Source organism: Passer montanus, unplaced genomic scaffold (assembly GCF_014805655.1).
Source record: "Passer montanus isolate IOZ18808 unplaced genomic scaffold, ASM1480565v1 scaffold1, whole genome shotgun sequence".
NCBI classification, from domain to species: Eukaryota; Metazoa; Chordata; class Aves; order Passeriformes; family Passeridae; genus Passer; species Passer montanus.
This window is the reverse complement of record NW_024356504.1, coordinates 1990113-2009964: the sequence shown is the minus strand read 5'-3', so window position 1 is coordinate 2009964 and position 19852 is coordinate 1990113. Positions and strand designations below refer to the sequence as shown.

General features: G+C 42.5%; 2 protein-coding genes across 3 annotated transcripts; both read right to left on the bottom strand.

Moving 5' to 3' along the window:
* Window positions 1-502: 502 nt before the first annotated feature.
* LOC120497940 (caspase-8-like) lies at window positions 503-5243 on the bottom strand. Of its 2 annotated transcripts, XM_039700092.1 has the most exons (7): window positions 4873-5241; window positions 4533-4638; window positions 3228-3363; window positions 3025-3140; window positions 2387-2525; window positions 1362-1863; window positions 503-1077 (listed from the first exon to the last, which is right to left on the bottom strand). In XM_039700092.1, the coding sequence occupies exons 1-7, from the start codon at window positions 5178-5180 to the stop codon at window positions 942-944; spliced, it is 1443 nt and encodes a 480-aa protein (XP_039556026.1). In that variant the 5' UTR covers window positions 5181-5241; the 3' UTR covers window positions 503-941. The 2 variants fall into 2 exon arrangements, with proteins under 2 accessions (XP_039556026.1, XP_039556036.1); XM_039700102.1 differs by lacking the exons at window positions 3025-3140; window positions 3228-3363 and having other exon boundaries at window positions 4873-5243.
* Window positions 5244-8222: 2979 nt separating this feature from the next.
* Window positions 8223-19622, bottom strand: LOC120498528 (caspase-8-like). Its single transcript, XM_039701410.1, has 8 exons — window positions 19272-19622; window positions 15277-15600; window positions 14971-15076; window positions 13750-13888; window positions 12198-12286; window positions 11281-11392; window positions 9756-10245; window positions 8223-9073 (listed from the first exon to the last, which is right to left on the bottom strand). The coding sequence occupies exons 2-8, from the start codon at window positions 15579-15581 to the stop codon at window positions 8941-8943; spliced, it is 1374 nt and encodes a 457-aa protein (XP_039557344.1). The 5' UTR covers window positions 15582-15600; window positions 19272-19622; the 3' UTR covers window positions 8223-8940.
* Window positions 19623-19852: the final 230 nt, after the last annotated feature.

Here is a 19852-nt window from a genome sequence, read left to right as displayed (position 1 = left end):
GGTTTTTTCCTCCCCTCTTTTACAGCAGCTAGTGTGTTCCTCTAGCATTAGTGTTAGCACTGCATTGTTGGCCAACACCACCATAGTTGTTTTTTCATCTCAGTAGCTGATGTTATGTGAGCCCTATAGATTTGTGACAAATGGGAGTAGACACTGAAGCAGTTTTGTGCATGCTCACCAAGGAAGGCAATATAAAATGTTTTAAGGAGTTGGGTACTTGCCTAGTGACTTTTTCTGTGCTTAGAACTAAGACTCAAAGATCAGCAAGGTAAGTGAACATAGGGTAACTGGATATCATCAACCATGAAGCTGTATCAGAGCAACTGATTTTCGCTGTTGAGACGACTCTTCGTAGAGGATACGCTGAAATCCAGGTCAGACACATCCTGCTGAGGTGCCAGGTGACAAATGCTTAACTTGATCTTGAAGTGTACCAAGCCACCAACAATGAATGATTCTAAGTCATGGGGACAAGCAACAATACACACTGGTGTGAGCTGACTATATCCTGTAAAATTTACAGCACTCTGCCCTTTATTTTGCAAAGATCAGGCATAAAGTACACAAAGCTTTATAATGGTTGTCTTCTAAAAGTTGCCTTGTAAAGATACTTTATGAAAGCAATAGGAATGTGGTATACAGCTGATAAGAGGACACTTGAGTAGATTTTAGCCAGCAAACCACTGAGAGAGATCAGTTAAATAAATCAGAGATAAATCAGAGACCAGCTCAGAGATGCTCTCAAGTATAAAGTGTTAATACAAATGAATACATTGATAAAAATTTCTTAAGGCTTTTTCTCCTTAGTTGTTTTTTCAATCAAAAATATCTGCCCTTGTGCTAAGAACAGGCATTGAGAAAGTCTGTTGTGTTTGACCAAATTCTGAAACCAGCCAATTCCAGGCTGCAGCAGCTCTCCCTGCCACGCAGTTCCCTCCCATTTAGTTGACAGGAAAGATGAGCCTCTTCCTCAGGGTGAAACTGGGCTGTGGCATCTGCTTCTTTGCGTCCCGCTCACAAGTTTTTCTGCTCACTTCTTCATTTACTGCTGTCAGGATGGTGAGAACATCTTCCCCTCTGCAAAGACAGGAGTACAGTTTGTGTTAGGCAGTTAACATCAGCAATGTAACATTCTTGCTATCTTGATATACACTAGTGCTAACAGCTCCTGGTTTTAATAGGTTTCAGAGTCATGCCCTAAGTTGCTTTGAACAGTTCGTATGATGCTGATCTGTCATACATCACTGTTTTCACTCTGAGCAAGCATTCCCACTGCATATTATCTGGCTCTGCATCTAAATCTGTCATCCAGAAGGAAAATTCAGGTGTTGCCAAAAATAAGCTTATGGAAACATAGATACCGAGGACAGCTGTACTCCAAGTGCTGGCACAGTGCCTGTATGTACCAGGTTCCCTCCCTGGGACTTCTGTAGGAGACATAATCCTGCAGGGTGGCCATGCCCAGGAGGAAGTCTGCCTCTGCAGGGATGCAGTCAAGTTGAAGCCTTGCATCTTGCTCTACAGAAGAATCTTGCTCTCCAGAATCTGTTTCGATGGTCACACCTTTATGGAAAGCATCACCTTGGCAGGCCTGAATAAAAAAAACTTTTGGTTTTCCAGCAAGTGAGTTGCAATTCTCTGCAGTGAAAGAAGTGGTCAGTTCCCTGATAGGTACTTCCTGCCCATCAACACCATATATAATGCCTTTTTTCCCATGAGACAGGATACAGCAAACAAAACAGTCCTTGTCCTCATGGTCTGCACTCTGGAAGATGTTCACAGTCTCACGGATTTCATCTGCAGTGAGGTCTCTATATTCTTCTACTCTAAAATGAAGCTTGCTAAAGACATTCCTCAGAGCCGCTGGAAAGCAAAGAGAAGGGAAATTTGAGACATTTCATTGTATGAAAGTTGGACTCTGCCAACTGCAGATCGCATTTTTAGACATAATTGGTCATCTGCTACATGACTACATCCACATAGCTACATTCCTGGTCTGACAATACTCTACTAGTCTAATCACTAATTGTACCTCTTCTGAGTTCCCTTAACTGTCATTAAAAGGTTTTCTTGCATATTTGTGCATATTTTAGAATTAGTATGCATAAGGCTGATGCAAAGCTAGCCTATCTTGTAAAGTCCAGGCTCAGGGTGCTACTTAAGGTTTCAGTCATCTCACTAAAATTCACTAAAGTCAGTTGTTCAGTGTCAGGCACTAAAAACTTGATGAGTTGATTAGGACTTGTCAGCACAGTAAACAGAGCCAAATGAGCCACTATAACAAAAGTAATCCTAGAAAGGGAAGACTGAAATTCAGACCTTTAGAAAGAGAAACAAGATTTCTACTTTTAAAGATTCACAAACTCATGTTCAACATTCACTGTACCTGCATCCACGTCTGTCCCATTCCGATCCTTCATGTGTTTGTGTTCCAGCACTCCTTCCCTAGCTTTTGCAAAATTGTGATTATTCAGGATCAGGCACACTCCACAGGGTCGGCTGGTCATTTTGTAAGCTTCAAGCAGCTGAAAAGAAAGAATCCTGGTGAAACTCCTATGCTCTCCTCCAAGTGCTCCTTAGCTGCTGAGTGGCAGAGCAGGATCCAGAGCCAGCTGGCCTCCTCTTCAGGCAGCTCTCCCCCAACAGCTTTGCTCCCAGGGCCTGGCAGTGCCCTGCCCCACTGCCTTTGGCAGTCTGTGCAGAACAGCACCCTGCTGGACAACCAAAGTCAGGCTCAGCACACACAAGGTGCTCTGTTCACTCATATCTCAGTGCCAAGCCAGCTGCCAACTGCCTAATTCCTGGTATCATAAACTCAGCCTACCTTGGTACCCTTGCAGATATTTCTGAAGTACAGCACTGCAGCAGCTGTGCCTGTGACACAGCTTCAGAATAAAGGATGCAGAGTTGTGCATTTTTCTTTTTCTAGACAGTGCTTTTAAAAGTGAACAACTGTTCACTTCATGGAGGGGTGAGTTCTTCTAAGATAAAATTATAATGTTTCTAAGAAATAAACTAAATTACCTGGGAAGAGTCATTAAAACTGCCAGGAGGACCAGGTGCTACAGATGACACCCGATGTCCCTCATAGCATCCTGTGCTGCCCCTCTGTTCCTCTGTGATGAGCATTTCTTCTTGGCCTGCAAAGCATTCATGATCAGTGCTGTACAATACCTACACATCACTTCAAGAATAACTGGGGAAGAGGCTGGTTTGTTCTGTTTTACCTAACAGGTTTAATCCATCTTCAATTCTGTTCCACAGGCTGATGTTAATTTTTTCACAGACACTGTTCAGCATACTTAGGTTGTCTTTCCCCAGAAGGCCCTTCTTCTCCATCTCAGTGAGAATGTCAAGCATTGTCTGGGTAATCAAAAAGGCAGTTTGCTCTTAGGGCACCTCCATGCTGCCACCAGGAGTGAAGCTGCAGCATGTGCACCTAAAGCTTTCATGCAGTGACAGCATATGTGACCCACAGAGTCAATCCAGCTAACTGGGAGCTCAGGTGAGAGCTCAGCTGAGCCAGTTAATCCTAGTTCAACAAAACCTACAAGTACTGTTAAGTACCAACATCATCTCAAAACATACCCATTTCCTTTCTGTAGCTCAGAGGTGCCACAATCTAATTAAGATCTAACCCAGGGCATCTAACAGTGGTCATACAGGAATGTAGCAATATTTTTAATGATTGCTTTCATTCAACTTTCAGTGGCTATTGTGCACTCAACTAACACAAAAGAATCACTGTAGTGACCATCTTAAGCACTGGCAAAAAGGTTTTTCTGCCTTTTGGGTCCCCTTTTGCTTCAAAGCAATCTCTACACCTCACATGATGGTGTAGAGATTGCTCTGAAGCAAAAGGGGACCCAATTAACAGAAACTCATCAGTGAGTGGCAAAGCACAGTGGTCACTCCAAGAATTTACTAGAACACCTCTCATGGTCTCCCCTCTAAGAAAAGAAGGAAAATCCTCTAACTTATTAGACAGAACAAAGTACCAAGGAGTCAGAACTGAAGGCTGGGACAGCATAAAAGCACTGGATCTCCTGCAAGGCTACTTGTAAATTCCAACTCATTTGATTTAGCCTTGAGAAGAATCTGCTGCTTAGATCTGTATTTTCTGCATTAAAAAAAAAAATCATAAAGTATATCCACAGAGGATCACTTTCTATATTTGATAATGACTGAGAAAGTAAGAAAAAAAAAGTCTGCTGGGCAAGATAAGTAAATGTGCTTATCAGTTTTTTGTTGACTAAGGCCACTGAGTGCTCTGAGTCCCCTGTGTTGCCTGGATGTGATGGCCTCAGTGCCTGGCACTCCTGGCACAGCTGGCTGTGACACTGCTGCAAAAGCTGTGCCCGACACCAGCACAAACAAGTCCCATATGCACCCAGGAGCATCCCTTTCCTTGTGGTGTTTTCATCTTCAGAGTGCCACCATAAAGAAGAGTGAAGCTCATTCCCCCATAAGCAACCCAATTGCCTCTACGGATTATAGTAATAATTTTGCAAAAGTATTAAAGAGATACTTACAGTCTCATGGGTTAGCTTGCTTTTTGGCAATTCGTTGACCAAAAGTAACTTGAAAGACATCAGCTCATCTTCGGTGACATCTTCATACAGCTGAAAGAGCAAGTATCTAGAAAAAGAAGTGTAGGGCATTGTTTGATCCTATTTCCAAGCACAAATTAACTCCGTACTATTGCATCGCTTCTCTTGTCTACTGTGCCCCCAGCACATATTCCCCTTTCTTCTCGTTTGAGATGGAGGACCGCCTGCAGTCAAACCCTTCAGCCGGGCGCTGAGGGGCGGTGACGGCTGTCCCGGCAGGAGGCGGGCAGCCGGCCCAGCCCAGCCCGGCGCCCTCACCCACCTGAAGCGCGGCACCCGCGCCGCGCCCGGCGCCCGCAGCTCCCTCTCCACCTGCTCCCGGCTGGAGCCCAGGTGGGCAACCAGGAGGTCGATCCGCCCGATGTGGTACAGCAGCTCCCTGAGGAAGGCCAGGTTCCCCGGCTCCAGCTCGCCCTTCTCCTGTAGCGCTTCGAACAAGTCGTGAGGGGTCCGGACGGCCTCCAGCCTCCTCCAGGGGACGTGGTCCCGGCAGAGGAACTTCAGCGCCGCCAGCTCGGCCCCGTCCAGCTCGTCGCTGACGGCCAGCAGCCGCCCCCGGGGCAGCTCCATGGCCGCGCCGCGCCGCGCCGGACGGAGGGCGGAGCTCCACCCGGGGCGGCGCTTCCCTCTGGATTTAAACTTCCGGAGCGAAACACCCCGCAGTTCCTTAGGGAGCGGCGTGTCTTGGGCTGTGTCTGTTCGCAACGCTGCCTATTCTTGAGCAAACTGAACCCGGTAGTGCGGATGCAAAGGTCTCTCTCTGCCCGGGCTTCTCCTGCAGTCGCCCTCGCTGGTTCCCAGGCCAAACCACTGCGATTTTAATACAAGGAGAAGGAAGCTTTTATAACACCACTGATTCACCTTCCTCCTTGCGAGCCTTCTGGGCTGCTGTCAGAAAAGGCAGCACCCTCCCTGCGGGCGTTCGGCCCCGAACAGCCAGCAGCCATGGAAAGCAGCTCCCTTCCCACCGTCCCACATCTGCTCAGGACAATTCTACAACAGGAGCAGGCACTGCGCCATCCTTGCGAGCCTTCTGGGCTGCTGTCAGAAAAGGCAGCACCCTCCCTGCGGGCGTTCGGCCCCGAACAGCCAGCAGCCATGGAAAGCAGCTCCCGTCCCACATCTGCTCAGGGCAATTCTACAGCAGGACCAGGCACTACGCTGTGGAGAAGGGTTCTGGGGTGCTGCACCACCTCCACTTCACCTTCTGGTGCAGCACTATGGATAGATGGTATTTCACAACAAGAGGGGAGAGATTTTACCTACTGGAATTTCATCCTTTTGAAAACGAACTGTAACACCTTAATGCTCATTTTGAGCCAGAGAGCAACCCTCAGCACATCCATATTGTCGAATAAAGAACCAATGTTCTTGCTGAGCACTGATTTGAAACCAGCATTCCTTTCCCAAAAATCCAGTAAAAAACATTTAAACAATATATTAAACAGAAATCTGTACATTGTTATCCTAGAAGTGCCTTATCAATGTTCAAACCCTATGCAAGATATTTGGTTACTATATGCATGGCAAGTTGGGTCAAAGGTGGAAGGAATCCAAAAAGCAAGGCATTTTTCAACAGGCCATAAGCTGACCTCTCCTTAAGAAATGTCAGAACAAGATCTTCCTGTCTTGTTCTAAGGACATACGGATCCATCTTTGCACTCACATACCTGGACAAGTCAGGCCTAAACACAAAGTGGCTACACATATTAATATAGAAGACTTAGGCCAAGCTCAAGAGATGTGCCAGGATAACATTCCATGTATGGCTGCCATCCACAAAAGCCAGCCACGTTTGTGGCTGGGGGAGTTCCAGTGGCTGTCAATAATAGAACAGAGTGACAAGAAAAGACACACTTACAGAAAGGACGCGCAGAATGAATGAATTCCCAAAGATCTCACTTATATTTCTTAGCACATTGCAAAGAATCATTGAAGATTAAACATGACATTCTCTGTTCATCATTTGAAATACCTCTAGTTGAAAAGAGGCAGATTTGAATAATTTCTGAGAGAATGTGCCCACATTTTTTAGGGGTCAGAATAAAAAGACTGAACACTCAAGACTGCTGTTAAACTGAAAGAATAGGTAGCAAAATGTGAATGACTGGGCAAGGGCTCATGCTCCTGGACAGCATTATTTCTTCTTTTAGCTAACAGTCCTCCCCAATTCTTGTAAGTGTTTTCCTTTTCAAATAGCACCACTCTGATCTTGCCTGCTTTCAGTTTAAGTCTGCAGAACTTCAACTCACCAGCTTTTCTTTCCTACTAGACATCTGGCCCCACTTTCTGGTGGCAGTGCTTCTGCTGTCTGAAAACAAAATAGAATTAAGTGCCAGGCTTTTGACTGGATTTGGCCTCCCAGCCATGAGCTGATAGGAAAGAAAGGGCAAAGCTGAGGGCCTTCACAGAGAAAAAGTAATTGCCCCTCTCTGTTGTCTAGCTTGTACTAGAGAGAAAAAACAGTCAGGAAATTGCAGAACCAACTTCCTTCTTACCAGTCAGCTCTGTGCAAGGGACACAAATCGGTGCAAAAACCCACCAGCCACACTTTGCTCAGAACCGCAAAACTCAAAGTGTGTTTTGTCCTTGCCCGATTGCTGCATGATCTACATATCAATTCACAGTATGGCTGTTCTGTGGTTCTTTAAAGGATTTTGATGGGGTTTTCTCTTCCTCCTAGTAGGTCTTCATCCACAAGTGATAATGGTAAACTATGGAGGTAGCTGGATTTTAACAGGCAGAATAAAATACCAAGTCAATTAAATCAATTAAAATCACAGGGTGTGACTGATCAGCACCCTCTATAGCCCCCCACTTCCAGTGAAGGACAGCTCAGAGGAGAAGGACAAAAAAACCCCACATCATCTCAGGGAAGAACAGATAATAAAAGAAGTGCAATTTGCCTCAACATCAGAATTGGAGAGTGACCTTAGTTTAGAGGAGACATTTGCACCTGTGAATCATCACGTACCCCAAGACAATTAACAAGGAATAATGTCTTCTTGAGCAAGCCAGACCACCATGGAGGGTGTGGATATGTGGCTCACCCCAACATAAAAGTATAAAACCTGGACAACTGATAAAATATTTAAACTTTGAAAAGAACAGTGGACTTGAGCTGGCTTCCACCCATGTTCTGCCATGACTGGGAATGTCCAGGGTCATGATGGATAGCACACCTATGTAGCGATCTTACCCTACCAAGCCAAAAACCTGTGTATCCCCAAAGATACCAAATAATTTAATTTGATATCCAATTCCTTCTCATGTAAAATAGCTGAAAGAACTTGGTCTGAGTGTATTGAACTCTGACACAGAAATATGAGAAACAGAAATGTTGTAGATGTACAGTTTCACTTCTGGAGCAGCTGCCACCTTCCAGCAAGTTTCTCACAGAGGAAGCAATTACTGAATGGCCCTACTGGCATCAGCTGCCATTATCATGGCAATCCTGAGCTTATTCTTTCCTACCTCCCCAGCTGCTGCCCCTTAGGGTGGCTGCCAACACTCCAACAAGAACAAAATTACTTCTGTGGGATAAAACTGTTTGTCATGCTGACTTCTCCCTCAGAAGGCTCATCCAAGAGAGGAACATACCACAAACAGAGGTGATATAAAAAGCGAATTTATTTTAGCAGAAGCATGATTACAGAACTGCCTTCCAGTCTTCCACTGTCATTCAAGACACACTGTGCCCTGAGAGCTCTGAGAAATAGCGAAGTGAGAACATTTATTATTGAAAAACTTATGCAGTTAAGCTGCTCATTCAAGTAAATGATTGGCATAAGCCAAACTAAATATTCAGAAGAAAAAAACCAACTAACTTAATCATGGGGTTTTGGTCCTTCTGGAGCAGGATGTTATTTTCCATGAACATTTATAGCTTCCAAAGACAGACAACGATTCACCTCTGGGTAAGGCAGTTACAACCTTACACATGCTGCTTGGGAATGCATCCAACTTTCTGAATCTGTTCTTTTTTTTGCACATTTTAGAGACTTAGACACAACTGGGACTTCTTTGACAATTCCAATGACTTCTACAGTACTACTTGAAAGTCCTTTCTCACTTGAAACCCAGACTGAACATACTCCACTTCTTCTGCAGGACAAAAAGCCTGATGGTCTGTAGTTTTCCACAGCCTTACCCGACCGTTACAGATCCAGGTACTGGAAGACTGATTCAATGTGGAATTTGGAAAATTTAGGTCCTATGCCTCCTCAAAGGGCTGGGGCTACTACACAGATCCAGATAATTTCTCATGTAAATTCTCTTCCCTGTCAAAGCCCAGATGTCATTCCTAACCTAGTGTATTCTTGTCTGCTTTTCATTGTGGAACTTCAAAGACCAGTTTCTTCAGTAGTGTTGATGTTATCTTTGGCATCTGCTTAGATCCTTCTAATTCTCTTTTTGCCACTGCATTGTTCACTTCTGTCAGGATGGTTTGGAGATCCTCTCGCCTTGAACAGACAGAAGAGATGTTACATTGAAACACACTGTACTTGCAGCTTGGCCAAGAAGGTGATGTGTGTTTGCCCCAGTAAAGTACCCCAGGGAAGGCTGGTATCTTCCTCACCCTAATGCCACTGAAATTGCACATTCCACTGAATAACCACAGAATTCAGTGTGTTTGGGGGAAATAAAAGCAACTTCCATGTAGCATTGCTCTGGTTACAGCCAGAAGAGATCGCCAAGATGAAACAAACCTATAAATTCTCCACTCTTCTGGACGCCATATTTTCTAAATGAAGTTTATGAGGGGATGGGTGGAAGGCACAAGGAAAATTATGCCTGCACAACACTGGGGGGTTTTGTCTGTGTAATCATCAACAAATTCACCTCTAGTCACGTGTCACTGGAAGAAAAAAAACTTACCAGACAAAAAATGTTAAAAACCACACATATACACACTTCTTTGTGTGTAACGTTGCAGCATTACAACCCTGGTTTTGTCACAGGAAAAACAGGGGAAGTCACTTATACCTTGACTTATCTGTAGAAGACTAACAGTGCCCAATTTCAAAATAAATACTGTTCTCCACTGTCCTGAATGGGAAAAGCATTAATTGCACAAATGCAAACCAGTGTGTTTCAGCACATCTGCAATACTCTAAATGGACAAGAATTAGAAATAGTACTTACTGTGGGCAAAGCAACTCCATCTTCTCACAGAGGGATTGAATGTAAACACTGCCAGTCTTCCGACTGCGGTAGGACAGGTAGTCCTCCACTGTAGCCATGCCAATCAGAATATCAGCTTTATCAGGAATGGAAGTCAAAGGACTAGCATCCACCTCAAGAGGTCCAGAACAGTCTGATTCTACTGCAACAGATGGATGACGTACAGAGCCTTGGCAAGCCTGGATAATAAACACCTTGGGTTTGCCAGCAAGAGAAGGACAATTAGTTCCAGTGAAGCAGGAGACTAAATCTTCAATATTTACACATTCATCATCAACACCTTTTATTTTGTCTTTTTCACCATGGGAGAAAATGAAGCAAACAAAACAGTCCATATTTCTATGATCTTTCTTGCTGTATTCTTTAATTGTCTCATATATTTTTTTTCCTTCTAGATCCATATACTCAATTGTCTCAAACTGAAGCCACTTAAAGACCCTCTTCACAGCCTCTGGGGAAAAAATCAGAAGGAATTTGTTAAACATAACAAACAAACATAACAGTGACAGGGAAGATGCTGAAACATTATTCTCTGTGTAGTAGATCAGATACTAGCAGAAGTGTTCAGATCCCACCAGTAAAATCACCTGACTGGCTCTTAGCCTGCCAAATCCTATTTAGAAAAACCCAAATGCCTTATTTGCCTAATTTTATTTTTTTTTAAACACAACTGGGTTAAGTATCATGCTGTCTAAAACAAAAACAGGTTTCAGATTGTGTTGTATTGGCACAAATTAGTGAAGTTTATTGTGTTAAAGCAAGCTGTAACTATGCATTGCATAGTAGTCTCAGATGCCTAACAATACTTGGCAAGTTAAAGAAGTGCCACCTCTTTAGAATGACAAATTCTGCCACTCTTAAGTGAAGTAGGTCCCTCATTCTGTGAGAATGGCAGATGCAGCAATGGCTGATGCTTCATAGCTCACCAATGCTATGAAGACTTCTCAGCAAATGGTGGCCTAATTGTTGTGTGGGCAGAGAGGAAGTAGCTGGGAAGAAAGCAGCTTGTAAATGGGCTGGATGGAGTTAAAATATCTGTGACATGTGCTTTCAGGAATCTGACTTTACTTTTTTTACTCTTGTTTATCTTAAAAGTGATTGCAGAAAGACAGGCTTTAAGGAAAATTACAGAGCATTTATTTGAGCATTGAAGAGAATTTGAGGACTTAAAATATTTTTCTATGATAGCTAAGAACTGAAAACAATGAAGAATTGTAATGGTGGAATAATCACTTTTTCTCTAGTTGTACATACATCCAATTAAAACAATGCCTTTTTCCTAGAACAAAATTAGATACTTCTTTAAGCCATCAGCTAAATGTTGGAAGTATATATTTCCAATTGGTACCATGACTGTCACTCTAGTTCTGGAGGCCAAGGAGTACCATAGACATGATTCTTCTTCACAGCAAAGATTAGATAATAGTTTTCAAGAATTATCAGAGGAAAAAACCCAAACCAATAATTGAATTTAAAAAGTACTTACCTCCATCTTGCAATGTTCCCTCTCTATTGTAACGTGGATTTCTAAAAATGTGGTTGTTAAGAATTAAGCAGTAACCATGGGGGATATTTTTCATCTTATATATTTTCCCATGCTGCAGAAACAAAACAAACAACAAGAAAAAAAAAAGCAGGTAGGAAAGCAGAGCCAAGCATTCAAAAGAGAAATACACTATATACAGATTACTGGTTCATCATTATCTAAGCACAAAATAAAATCACAAAGGCCAAGAAACAAGAAAGGAAAGCCCAAGGATACAATTTAGCTACAGAGGAGAGAAATGTGCATTGTCTCCCTGCACCCCTCCTCCTCTCTCTCTTCAGTCAGGATATGACTTTGACATGGGGGAAAGGATCCAGAAACACAAATTTGCATATGCATAGGAAAAGTTCCTGCACCCCACCATTTCCTCTGAGGGTCCTTGTGCAATTCCAGTGAGGTAGGGGGGCTTCTGCTGTTCCCTTCATATCTATCCAGGAATATCCTGGCCAGGACTTTAGTGTCCCAGTCTCCATTATCATTAAGATTGGTTTCTTCACTCAACTGTTTGTTCATATCTTGCTTAAAAGGTTGCTGACAACTAGGTCCCCGCAAAGTAGGCTCGGTCTTGTTTGGAAAATAGGAATTGTTCCAAGGCCTACCCCTCCATCTTGGCTGTTCCACCTGGTTAGTGTTATGAATTTATGCTCCCTCTCCCAGGAGATGGATAAATACTTTAAAGGTACTCTTGAGGTATTTCTCACCTGTTTTGCTGTCTCCCCCTCTGCTCCTTTTTCCTCTGGATGCACAGACACAGACACAGGATAGCGGACTTCTTCCCTAGAATAATTTTCTAAGAAGGAGAACATAAACAAAGTGTGATTTTAAAATCACAAAGATAAATCTTCCACTGTGCTCACCTGTTTTGCTGTCTCCCCCTCTGCTCCTTTTTCCTCTGGATGCACAGACACAGACACAGGATAGCGGACTTCTTCCCTAGAATAATTTTCTAAGAAAGAGAACATAAACAAACATTTTAAAACCACAAAGATAAATCTTCCACTGTACATATTTCAACACTCAAAAACACAGAACAAGGAGTGAGGTGGAGGGTTACACCAGTGAGACAGCAGCGTTTTGGAGAGCTGGGCCAAGCTTGGCTCCAGTTTCACAGACTGCTGGTTGTTATAGAAGCCATGCAGGGCTGTGCTCCACTGCTTCTCTGCTCCTCTGCTCTTTTACTGGTAGCAAGACACAGATAATAAAAGGTTGAATGTGAGTAGTCCTCCCAGGCAAGCCATTCAGCAGCCTCTCAACTGTGGGATATATAAGTGAAAGAGGACACTCATTTTTAGCACAAAATAGCACAAAATGCTGGTCCATTTACTTCTGAGGCTACTGTCTCTTCTCCAGAGAACTTTACTGAGTGAGTGGATGCAAGGATGCAAAATACCACCATAATGAAAGATCTCCTCAGAGCACTTTTTTGAATACAACTTTCTGGAAAAAAGTTAAGAAATCATCAAATCCATTACTCTAACCAAGGAAACAAAATCACAGTACTCATTTTACAAGTTACAAAAATGTTTAAATGAAATTTAATTGTCATTAAATGAAATTTAATTTAATTGTGTTGGGCTCTACACAACATGCTTTTTTTCTACTTATCAAGAGGACAAAATAACAACAATACTACTAGAAAGCTATTCCCTAACACAGGACTTGCTTGGCAATAGCCTACCTCGGCAATTATCTTCTGCTCTTTTAGAGACACCAGTAGAGTACAGCAGCACGAAAACATGCAGGGAGAACTGCTTGGTAGCTTTGCAGGGTACTGCATGGACTGTTTAAATGTATCTGAGGAAACTCAGGACCTGAGTTGTTTAGAAGGAAGTTGCTATTGACTGAAACATCCTGTTTTCCAAAGGAACACCCAACTGTGGTGCCTGAAAGCACCACCTCAAGTGCAACAGCCAGGATACAATGAAGTCCTTGAAATTTCCCATCTGGTTACAGAAAGTTACACTTTAGCCACCTGACTGGTTTTCAAGGACTTCCATTTGACTAAGAGCAAAGGGCCTGGCTAACAGAAGGTAGTGCTGACAATCTCCCAACACAAGTTTCCCTAAGTCACCTGTCCCTTCCTTTGTCTTGCAGTGACTTGGAAGTTTTGCTGGTCCAAAACCAGCACTGCACTTTTTCCTGAACAGATAAATTGCATTTAAGGCAAAGAGAAGGCAGAAGAAGGCCATTTCCAAGGGACAGAACATACTTCAAGGATAGATACAAGAATCCATTATGGGATAATGAAGTAGCAAACTTCAGAAATCAGAGTTCTCCAAAGCTGTTCTGCCTGTCCTAGGGTACCATAAGGTCTCTACCTTTTTACTGGACTTCTAAGCTGCCAAGGATGGAGCCATAAAATCCACAAAAGACCCCAGATCTGTTCTTAAACAGCTTAAATAAATTTACCTCTTTTTTTTTCTTCATAGGCATCAATCTTTTTCTTTATGTCAGCTCTAAATCTCTGTAATATATCTTTCAGCATTGTCAGGTTATCTTCTTTAATTATCCCATTTATTTCCATTTCCAGAAAGAGCTGCAACATTGACTGGTAAAACAAAAACACATAACCCAAACTCATCCAGTGACCTCTAATAACCACAGTATCAGGCAGCTCTGCAACAGGGCAGAAGACAACATCCTCATTCCCAGAAACTGACAGCTAAAACTTTTTTAAACTGACTGTTTTTTTAAACTATCAGTTTTTTTAAACTGACAACTGACCTATTACTTTTTCCTCCAAAACTCGTTAAAGCAAGGGTCAAGATGCAATGCAATTGAATAAACCCATTGCCACTAAGGTTAAAGAAGGACAATTAGAAATGGCCTATAACTAGGCTATCCTGCTTTGTTTCAGCAGTACGAAGCATTGATGAGGATAACATAACATCCTGCTGTGCCTTTGTGTTCTTATGGAGTGCTGCTAAGTCCTTTAGCTATGCCATTTTCCATTTTCTATCACAGAAAATCTGTTCAGCACTAATTTTGTTTATTAAAGCTCTATTGTCCACCAAGTTGGAGGTAAATCTGCCACTTTTCCTCTACGTGCCACAATACAAATAGGACTTTTAAGGAAGGTTCTTAATAATACCAAGCATTTTTATAACACAGCTCATTACAAATATTAAACTAGCTCACCCAACCTCTTAATACTTTTGGGGGAAAGTTAACAATGCGTTGTTACTCCACATTATAATAAAGAAGAAAATTTACCCATTGACACAAAAAAATTTGTGGTTCAACTCACATTAGAACTTGATTTTCTGTCTCCAAAACATTGTTTTTCCTTTAGCAAACATCACTCTTCTTAGGTATAGCACATGTCTTGTAAAAACATTTGTCTTATAAATGCCAAGCAAAGATTAAAGGAAGAGCCTGATGGGTCTTGCAAGAAGATAGGATTAAAGAGACAGGTGGTGGAGAGAAAATAGAATCAGAAGAGCAAAAAAGGCAAAGATACAATGGAAAAAATAAGGATCCATTTTTTCACACAGCAGCTATTAGCTAACATCACAGTTTTCAAACCAGATTTTCATGAGAGCAGACTGCTTTCTCTTTCCTCCCTTCTTACAAGAACTAGAGGACTCTGAACTATCCTTGCAAAAAACTTCTCAAGACCATTTTTCATACAGCATTTTCCTGGAGCTTGGTCTTTGGTAGTTGTTTTTGGAGCAGGAACTTCACACTTCTGACATCTTCTGAAGTCAAGTCTTCTGCAATTCCATACAGCAGTTGCCTGACAATAAACAATAGAGAGACCTTCAAGAAAGACATAAACACCACAATTAAACATTTGAACTGCAAGATGTAAAACTCACAATGGCAGGAATTCATGTGTAATGAACACAGTGATGCTGGGATATTCACAAGACAGCAGTGCAGACAGAAAAGGCAGTTGCCACTGCACTGTTGCATCCTGCGTGCTGCCGTGTTTACCTGTAAGGTGACACCTGTGCCCTGCCCCGGAGCTCTCTCTCCATCTCCTCGCGGCTGGAGCCCAGCTGGGCAGTCAGGAGGTCGATCCGATGGATCCGGTAGAGCAGCTCCTTCAGGAAGAAAAGGTTCCCTGCCCCGATCATGTCTTTCTCCTGCAGCACTTCAAGGAAGGCCTTGGGCTCATGGATGGCTTCCAGCTTCCTCCTGGGCACATGGTCCAGGCTGAGGAATTTAAGAGCTGCCAGTTCCTCTGTCACCAAAGCCTCAGAAATTTCAAAAAGCAGTTTGTGGAATTCTGTACTCATTTCACATCAGGATTTGGATCTAAACACAAGCAGAAGTTGATTTCATTTGTCAGTAAGACTAGTACAACAACACGATTTATGTAAGAGGTATCACATCATGAAGAGCAGCCCAAAATAAATGCATGCAATCAGAAGTATTTCAATAGAGAGAGGCTGACTTGCTACTTGTAGCTTTGATGCTTAGCTCCTTCAGTTCTCTGGACTTAACAAGAGATATTGAAACCTCTGTACTAAGTGACATTAGCAGAGAAAGTCATAGATAATACTTGCTTCCTATGGTGTGTCTAGGCAGTGGGAAGTACCAATGTACAGGATGTAGAATCCTGGCAGGTTGCTGCTGGTTTTCTTTGGATTTGTTTTTTTTTTTTTTTAAGTTTGATACCATTTGGGAGAAACAGCCACTTGCCAGTCTGGAATATAAGCTATGTAATAAACGAGACTGCAAAATTTTACACCATAACAGGACTAAGAGTCCACATTAGTGTAGCTACTTTAAGCTATCTGGCTTCTTTGTTCTTTTTATACTGCTTCTGGCCAGCATACCCAAAGCACCTCTTCCTGTTTTGGTTTATCTGCATCAATTAAAACTCAGTTCCCAGCTCTCAGTTAAATTATAATATTAAAAGCAAATACAGATCATGTCAACCCTTTTTAAAAGGCCAGAATAATTCTTATCAAACTATCTCTGTTTCACTGAGCGGGGAATACCGCCTCCCTTCTCCTCCATGTTCTCCATCAGCTTTAGAAATATTAAATTAGGCTTATGGATTCAACTTTTGAGCACAAAAGGAAGTTAGAAAATACCAAGCCTTCCAGCTATCCCCCCGACACTTAAGGACCTGCCTCCACTGATGTGACAACCCATTGGCATGTTGGTGTCTGTTATAACCTCTTGTCAAGCTGAACAAAGACACTGGACGTGCCAGGAGTTCTCATTGCTTGAGTGTACCATCTTCTTAACTGTGGCAACCAGCCCAATATTTAAACTCAAAAGGTATTGGCTAACCTGCCCTTAAATTTATACAATACACTCCCACAAGAGGGGAGGCTAACAAGCCCTTAATTTTGCATGATACACTTTACAACTCCCACAACAAATTCCTCAAAAGGTGCTGGCTCCTGAGCCACAAAAGTCTCCACAAGCTCCTCCCTCCCACAACAAACTTCAGAATGGAATATGGGGTAAAATATTATAGCTCTGCAAGCCAAGAAAGAGAAGAAAGCAAAGAATATCCCCAGTCCTTAGATTCTGTGATGATGCTGCCACATGTTTTGTCTGGAGATGGAGAGAGAACAGAGAGGGCATAAAGGGGGGAGGGGGTGTCCTTGTCCTTGTCCTGCTGGACTGGGTGCCCAGCCCTTGTCCTGCTGGAGTTAGCCTGGTGCATGCCCATTATCTAAATTGACTTGTGCGTTTTGTTCACGTGTGCACTGCCAGCCTTTCTCCAGGAAGTGAGCTGGGCTGGGAGATGGAGCATGAGTCTCAGGGTGGAGCAGGGAGTTGGCTCAGCACAGCCCCACTGCCTCAGGACCTTCTCCCCGGTCACACCTCTCCTGTGGCAATGCTCAGAATGTTTGAGACAAATCAGCCTACAGCTGGCACTTAAAGGACCTGCCTGCACTTCCTTCTACTAAGAGACCCATTTGCCATTTTACTTTCTCTGCCCTAGGTGTCAGACACCTGGGAATCTCTGAAGAGAAACTGTATAAATGCATTCAGAACAGGTCTCTTGTCTTATAGACACTAGAAGTGGGGGATAGAAAAGTTGACAATGACAAAAGAGTAGTTTCCTACTCCTACACTACTGGAATACTGCAATCTATTTTACTTATTGTTACTGCAAATGTTTCAAGAACAGTACCCCGAGGTAGCCCAGCTGGAAACTGGAAATAATAATTAGCAGGCAATCGTATTCTGCTGTCCTCCCAGGAGCACTCTACAGCAAAGGAGCTTTTGTGGCACGCCCATGGTCAGAATTGTGTAGGTTAGCAAGAGTGACTGTACAACTGAATCTAGTAAATGTACAACTGAATCTGAAACCTTTGCATTTCAAGTAAACTGATAAACAGTGAAACACGTTGTGACACAGCACAATTTGTGTTCTGCCCCAAAATACTGTTTTCTTTAAATCCATTCAAACCAAACTTTTGAACAGGCAGGAATCCATATCCTTCAGCCTATATAAACCAATAGTATCTGAATGTGCTTAACCTCACAATTCAGTGATTACCTGACTTTGTATTTATATAACCACACAGGAAAGAATAATATTTTCTTGGTAGGTAGCTATGAAATGATCTTCTTTCTCACATAAATCATGCATTTAATTTAAGATACAAGAGATATTGCTTATAGAAGCAAATCTTTCTTGTAAAGAGAATTTTCATTTTATTTCTTAAGGGCTGTAAGTTTCAAACCCATGAAATCATTGCAATTAGAAGACATGTGCCACCTATATGTTACATTTAAACTTGTCTGTAATTACAGGAAGCACAATTAAAACAATATTTAAGTGCTGCTGTCTTTTTCTCCCAGTTTGCTAACTTAAAGGCACAACTGATACCAGTAAAATTAATATTAATTGTAGTAGTAATTTTAAATCACTTACATGGGAGAACAACTCTGAAGAAAGTGAGACGGCCAGTCTCTAAAGTTCCAGGAAAAGTCTGCCTTTTTTACAATAGGGTATTGTCACATGACTTCCAAGAAATATGTTACAATGGAATAAAATGCTAATAAAACAGGAGATCCCTACTTCAGCTACTTCCATTTTCAGAGAACTGATTATTACAGAACGTGTGAGAAAAAATGGTAAACAAGCCGTGAAGTAATCAGGTTTTGCTCTTGTTTTACAGCAACAACTAAGCAACATACCTAGTGCTTTCTAGCATAGAGCACAGCTCACACATTTGCTTTCACACACAAATTCTAATTAAAAAACAGTGAAAGATATTTTCATTTAAAATATCTCAGTCCCACTGCCCTGCTGTGTCACCAGATCTGCCATGACTTACCTCCTTTCTCTGAAGTCCCTCTCCAACTCATTCCAGTTTATTTTTAACAGGAAGATATTTTTTTAATTTAGAAAAACGCCAACTATTAGCACCAAATTCAGTAGCAGCACTCAGTAAATTCAGGGAAATCAACAACTAAACATTCTTCTTAAATTATTTATGTAATATACTTCCCCATTTAGAGGAGAATTTTAACATAATTAACTTCTTACATCTTTGCTGTCTTTAAAGTAAAGAACTTAGCGTTCAATGAAAATGTTCCCAGCATGCAAGTTGCTGGAATCTTCCACGAAGCAGGAAATAAAACAGCACTCAGTATGGCTACCAGACTCTCAGCAGACCTTCAAGGCAGCATGATGAAGAGAGGAGTGCTGAAATTTATAAAAATTTTGCAATGGAAACAATCATTCATGGATTTCAACCTATCTATCTTTACAAACTCAATACTGTACCCGTTGATAGAATGAGGCATATAAATGCCTTCCAAAAGGCACACTCCAGTAAGAGATCAGAAAACCTTGTTTCACTGGCAGGAACTGCACCATCGTCCAAAGGCTGGGAACAGCACAGAGGAACACCACAAGTACTCTTTCATCTTCAGGTCCAAAATGTTTGTCTCCATGTCATTCCAAGTCTCAGCATCTCTTTCCCTCCATAATTTCTTCTGTGTCTTACCTGAACCAAGACTTCAGTTGCAGTCTGGAAGAGCCACCGTGCCGTGATGTGCACTATGACAAATAGATAATGGCTTCTCCTCTCAATCAGCAGCTGGAAGGTCCACCCCTTTTGTCTCTATTAGTTTCACTTTTGATTTCTTCCTCTCGCCCTTCCTGGAAAAGTTACTGTCCTTTTGTTAAAGGCAGTTTGTCCTTCTCCCTCGGCTCCCCTGCACTCTGGTTTCCTCCAGAACTGTCTCAGTGACCCAATCTTTTCCTTGTGCAGCCTGCTAAAACTTCATCTCCCTGGAAAGGGTGATCTGGAGGAAGGAAAACTGCTGCAGCTTCCTGCCTGCTCAGCAACTACCAATTGTCGCCTGCACTGGCACAAGGCGGGACACACAGCTCCTGCACGGAAATGACACAAGGGACAGGATACCAGGAAACTTAATTACCACTTGAAGATCATGATCTTGCCAAGACAGCAACTTCCCTAGAAGGCTTTTTACACTAGTTCCACTTAAAGCTGTCTGTGCAGGGGCTGCACAAGACACAAGCCTTCCTTAATTCTGTAGGTGGAGAGTGCACACATGCATGGGT

Bases quoted from the DNA above. Each gene is read 5' to 3' on its own strand.
- LOC120497940 (XM_039700092.1), bottom strand. From the start codon at position 5,180: ATGGAGCTGCCCCGGGGGCGGCTGCTGGCCGTCAGCGACGAGCTGGAC. The intron at 4,639-4,872 runs GTGGGTGAGGGC...TTCTTTTTCTAG, and splicing joins GCGCGGGTGCCGCGCTTCAG to ATACTTGCTCTTTCAGCTGT. The intron at 2,526-3,024 runs GTAATTTAGTTT...CTTTCTTTTCAG, and splicing joins GTTTTAATGACTCTTCCCAG to CTGCTTGAAGCTTACAAAAT.
- LOC120498528 (XM_039701410.1), bottom strand. From the start codon at position 15,581: ATGAGTACAGAATTCCACAAACTGCTTTTTGAAATTTCTGAGGCTTTG. The intron at 12,287-13,749 runs GTAAATTTATTT...TCTCTTTCTTAG, and splicing joins CTATGAAGAAAAAAAAAGAG to AAAATTATTCTAGGGAAGAA. The intron at 10,246-11,280 runs GTAAGTACTTTT...TTTTTTCCCCAG, and splicing joins GGGAACATTGCAAGATGGAG to AGGCTGTGAAGAGGGTCTTT.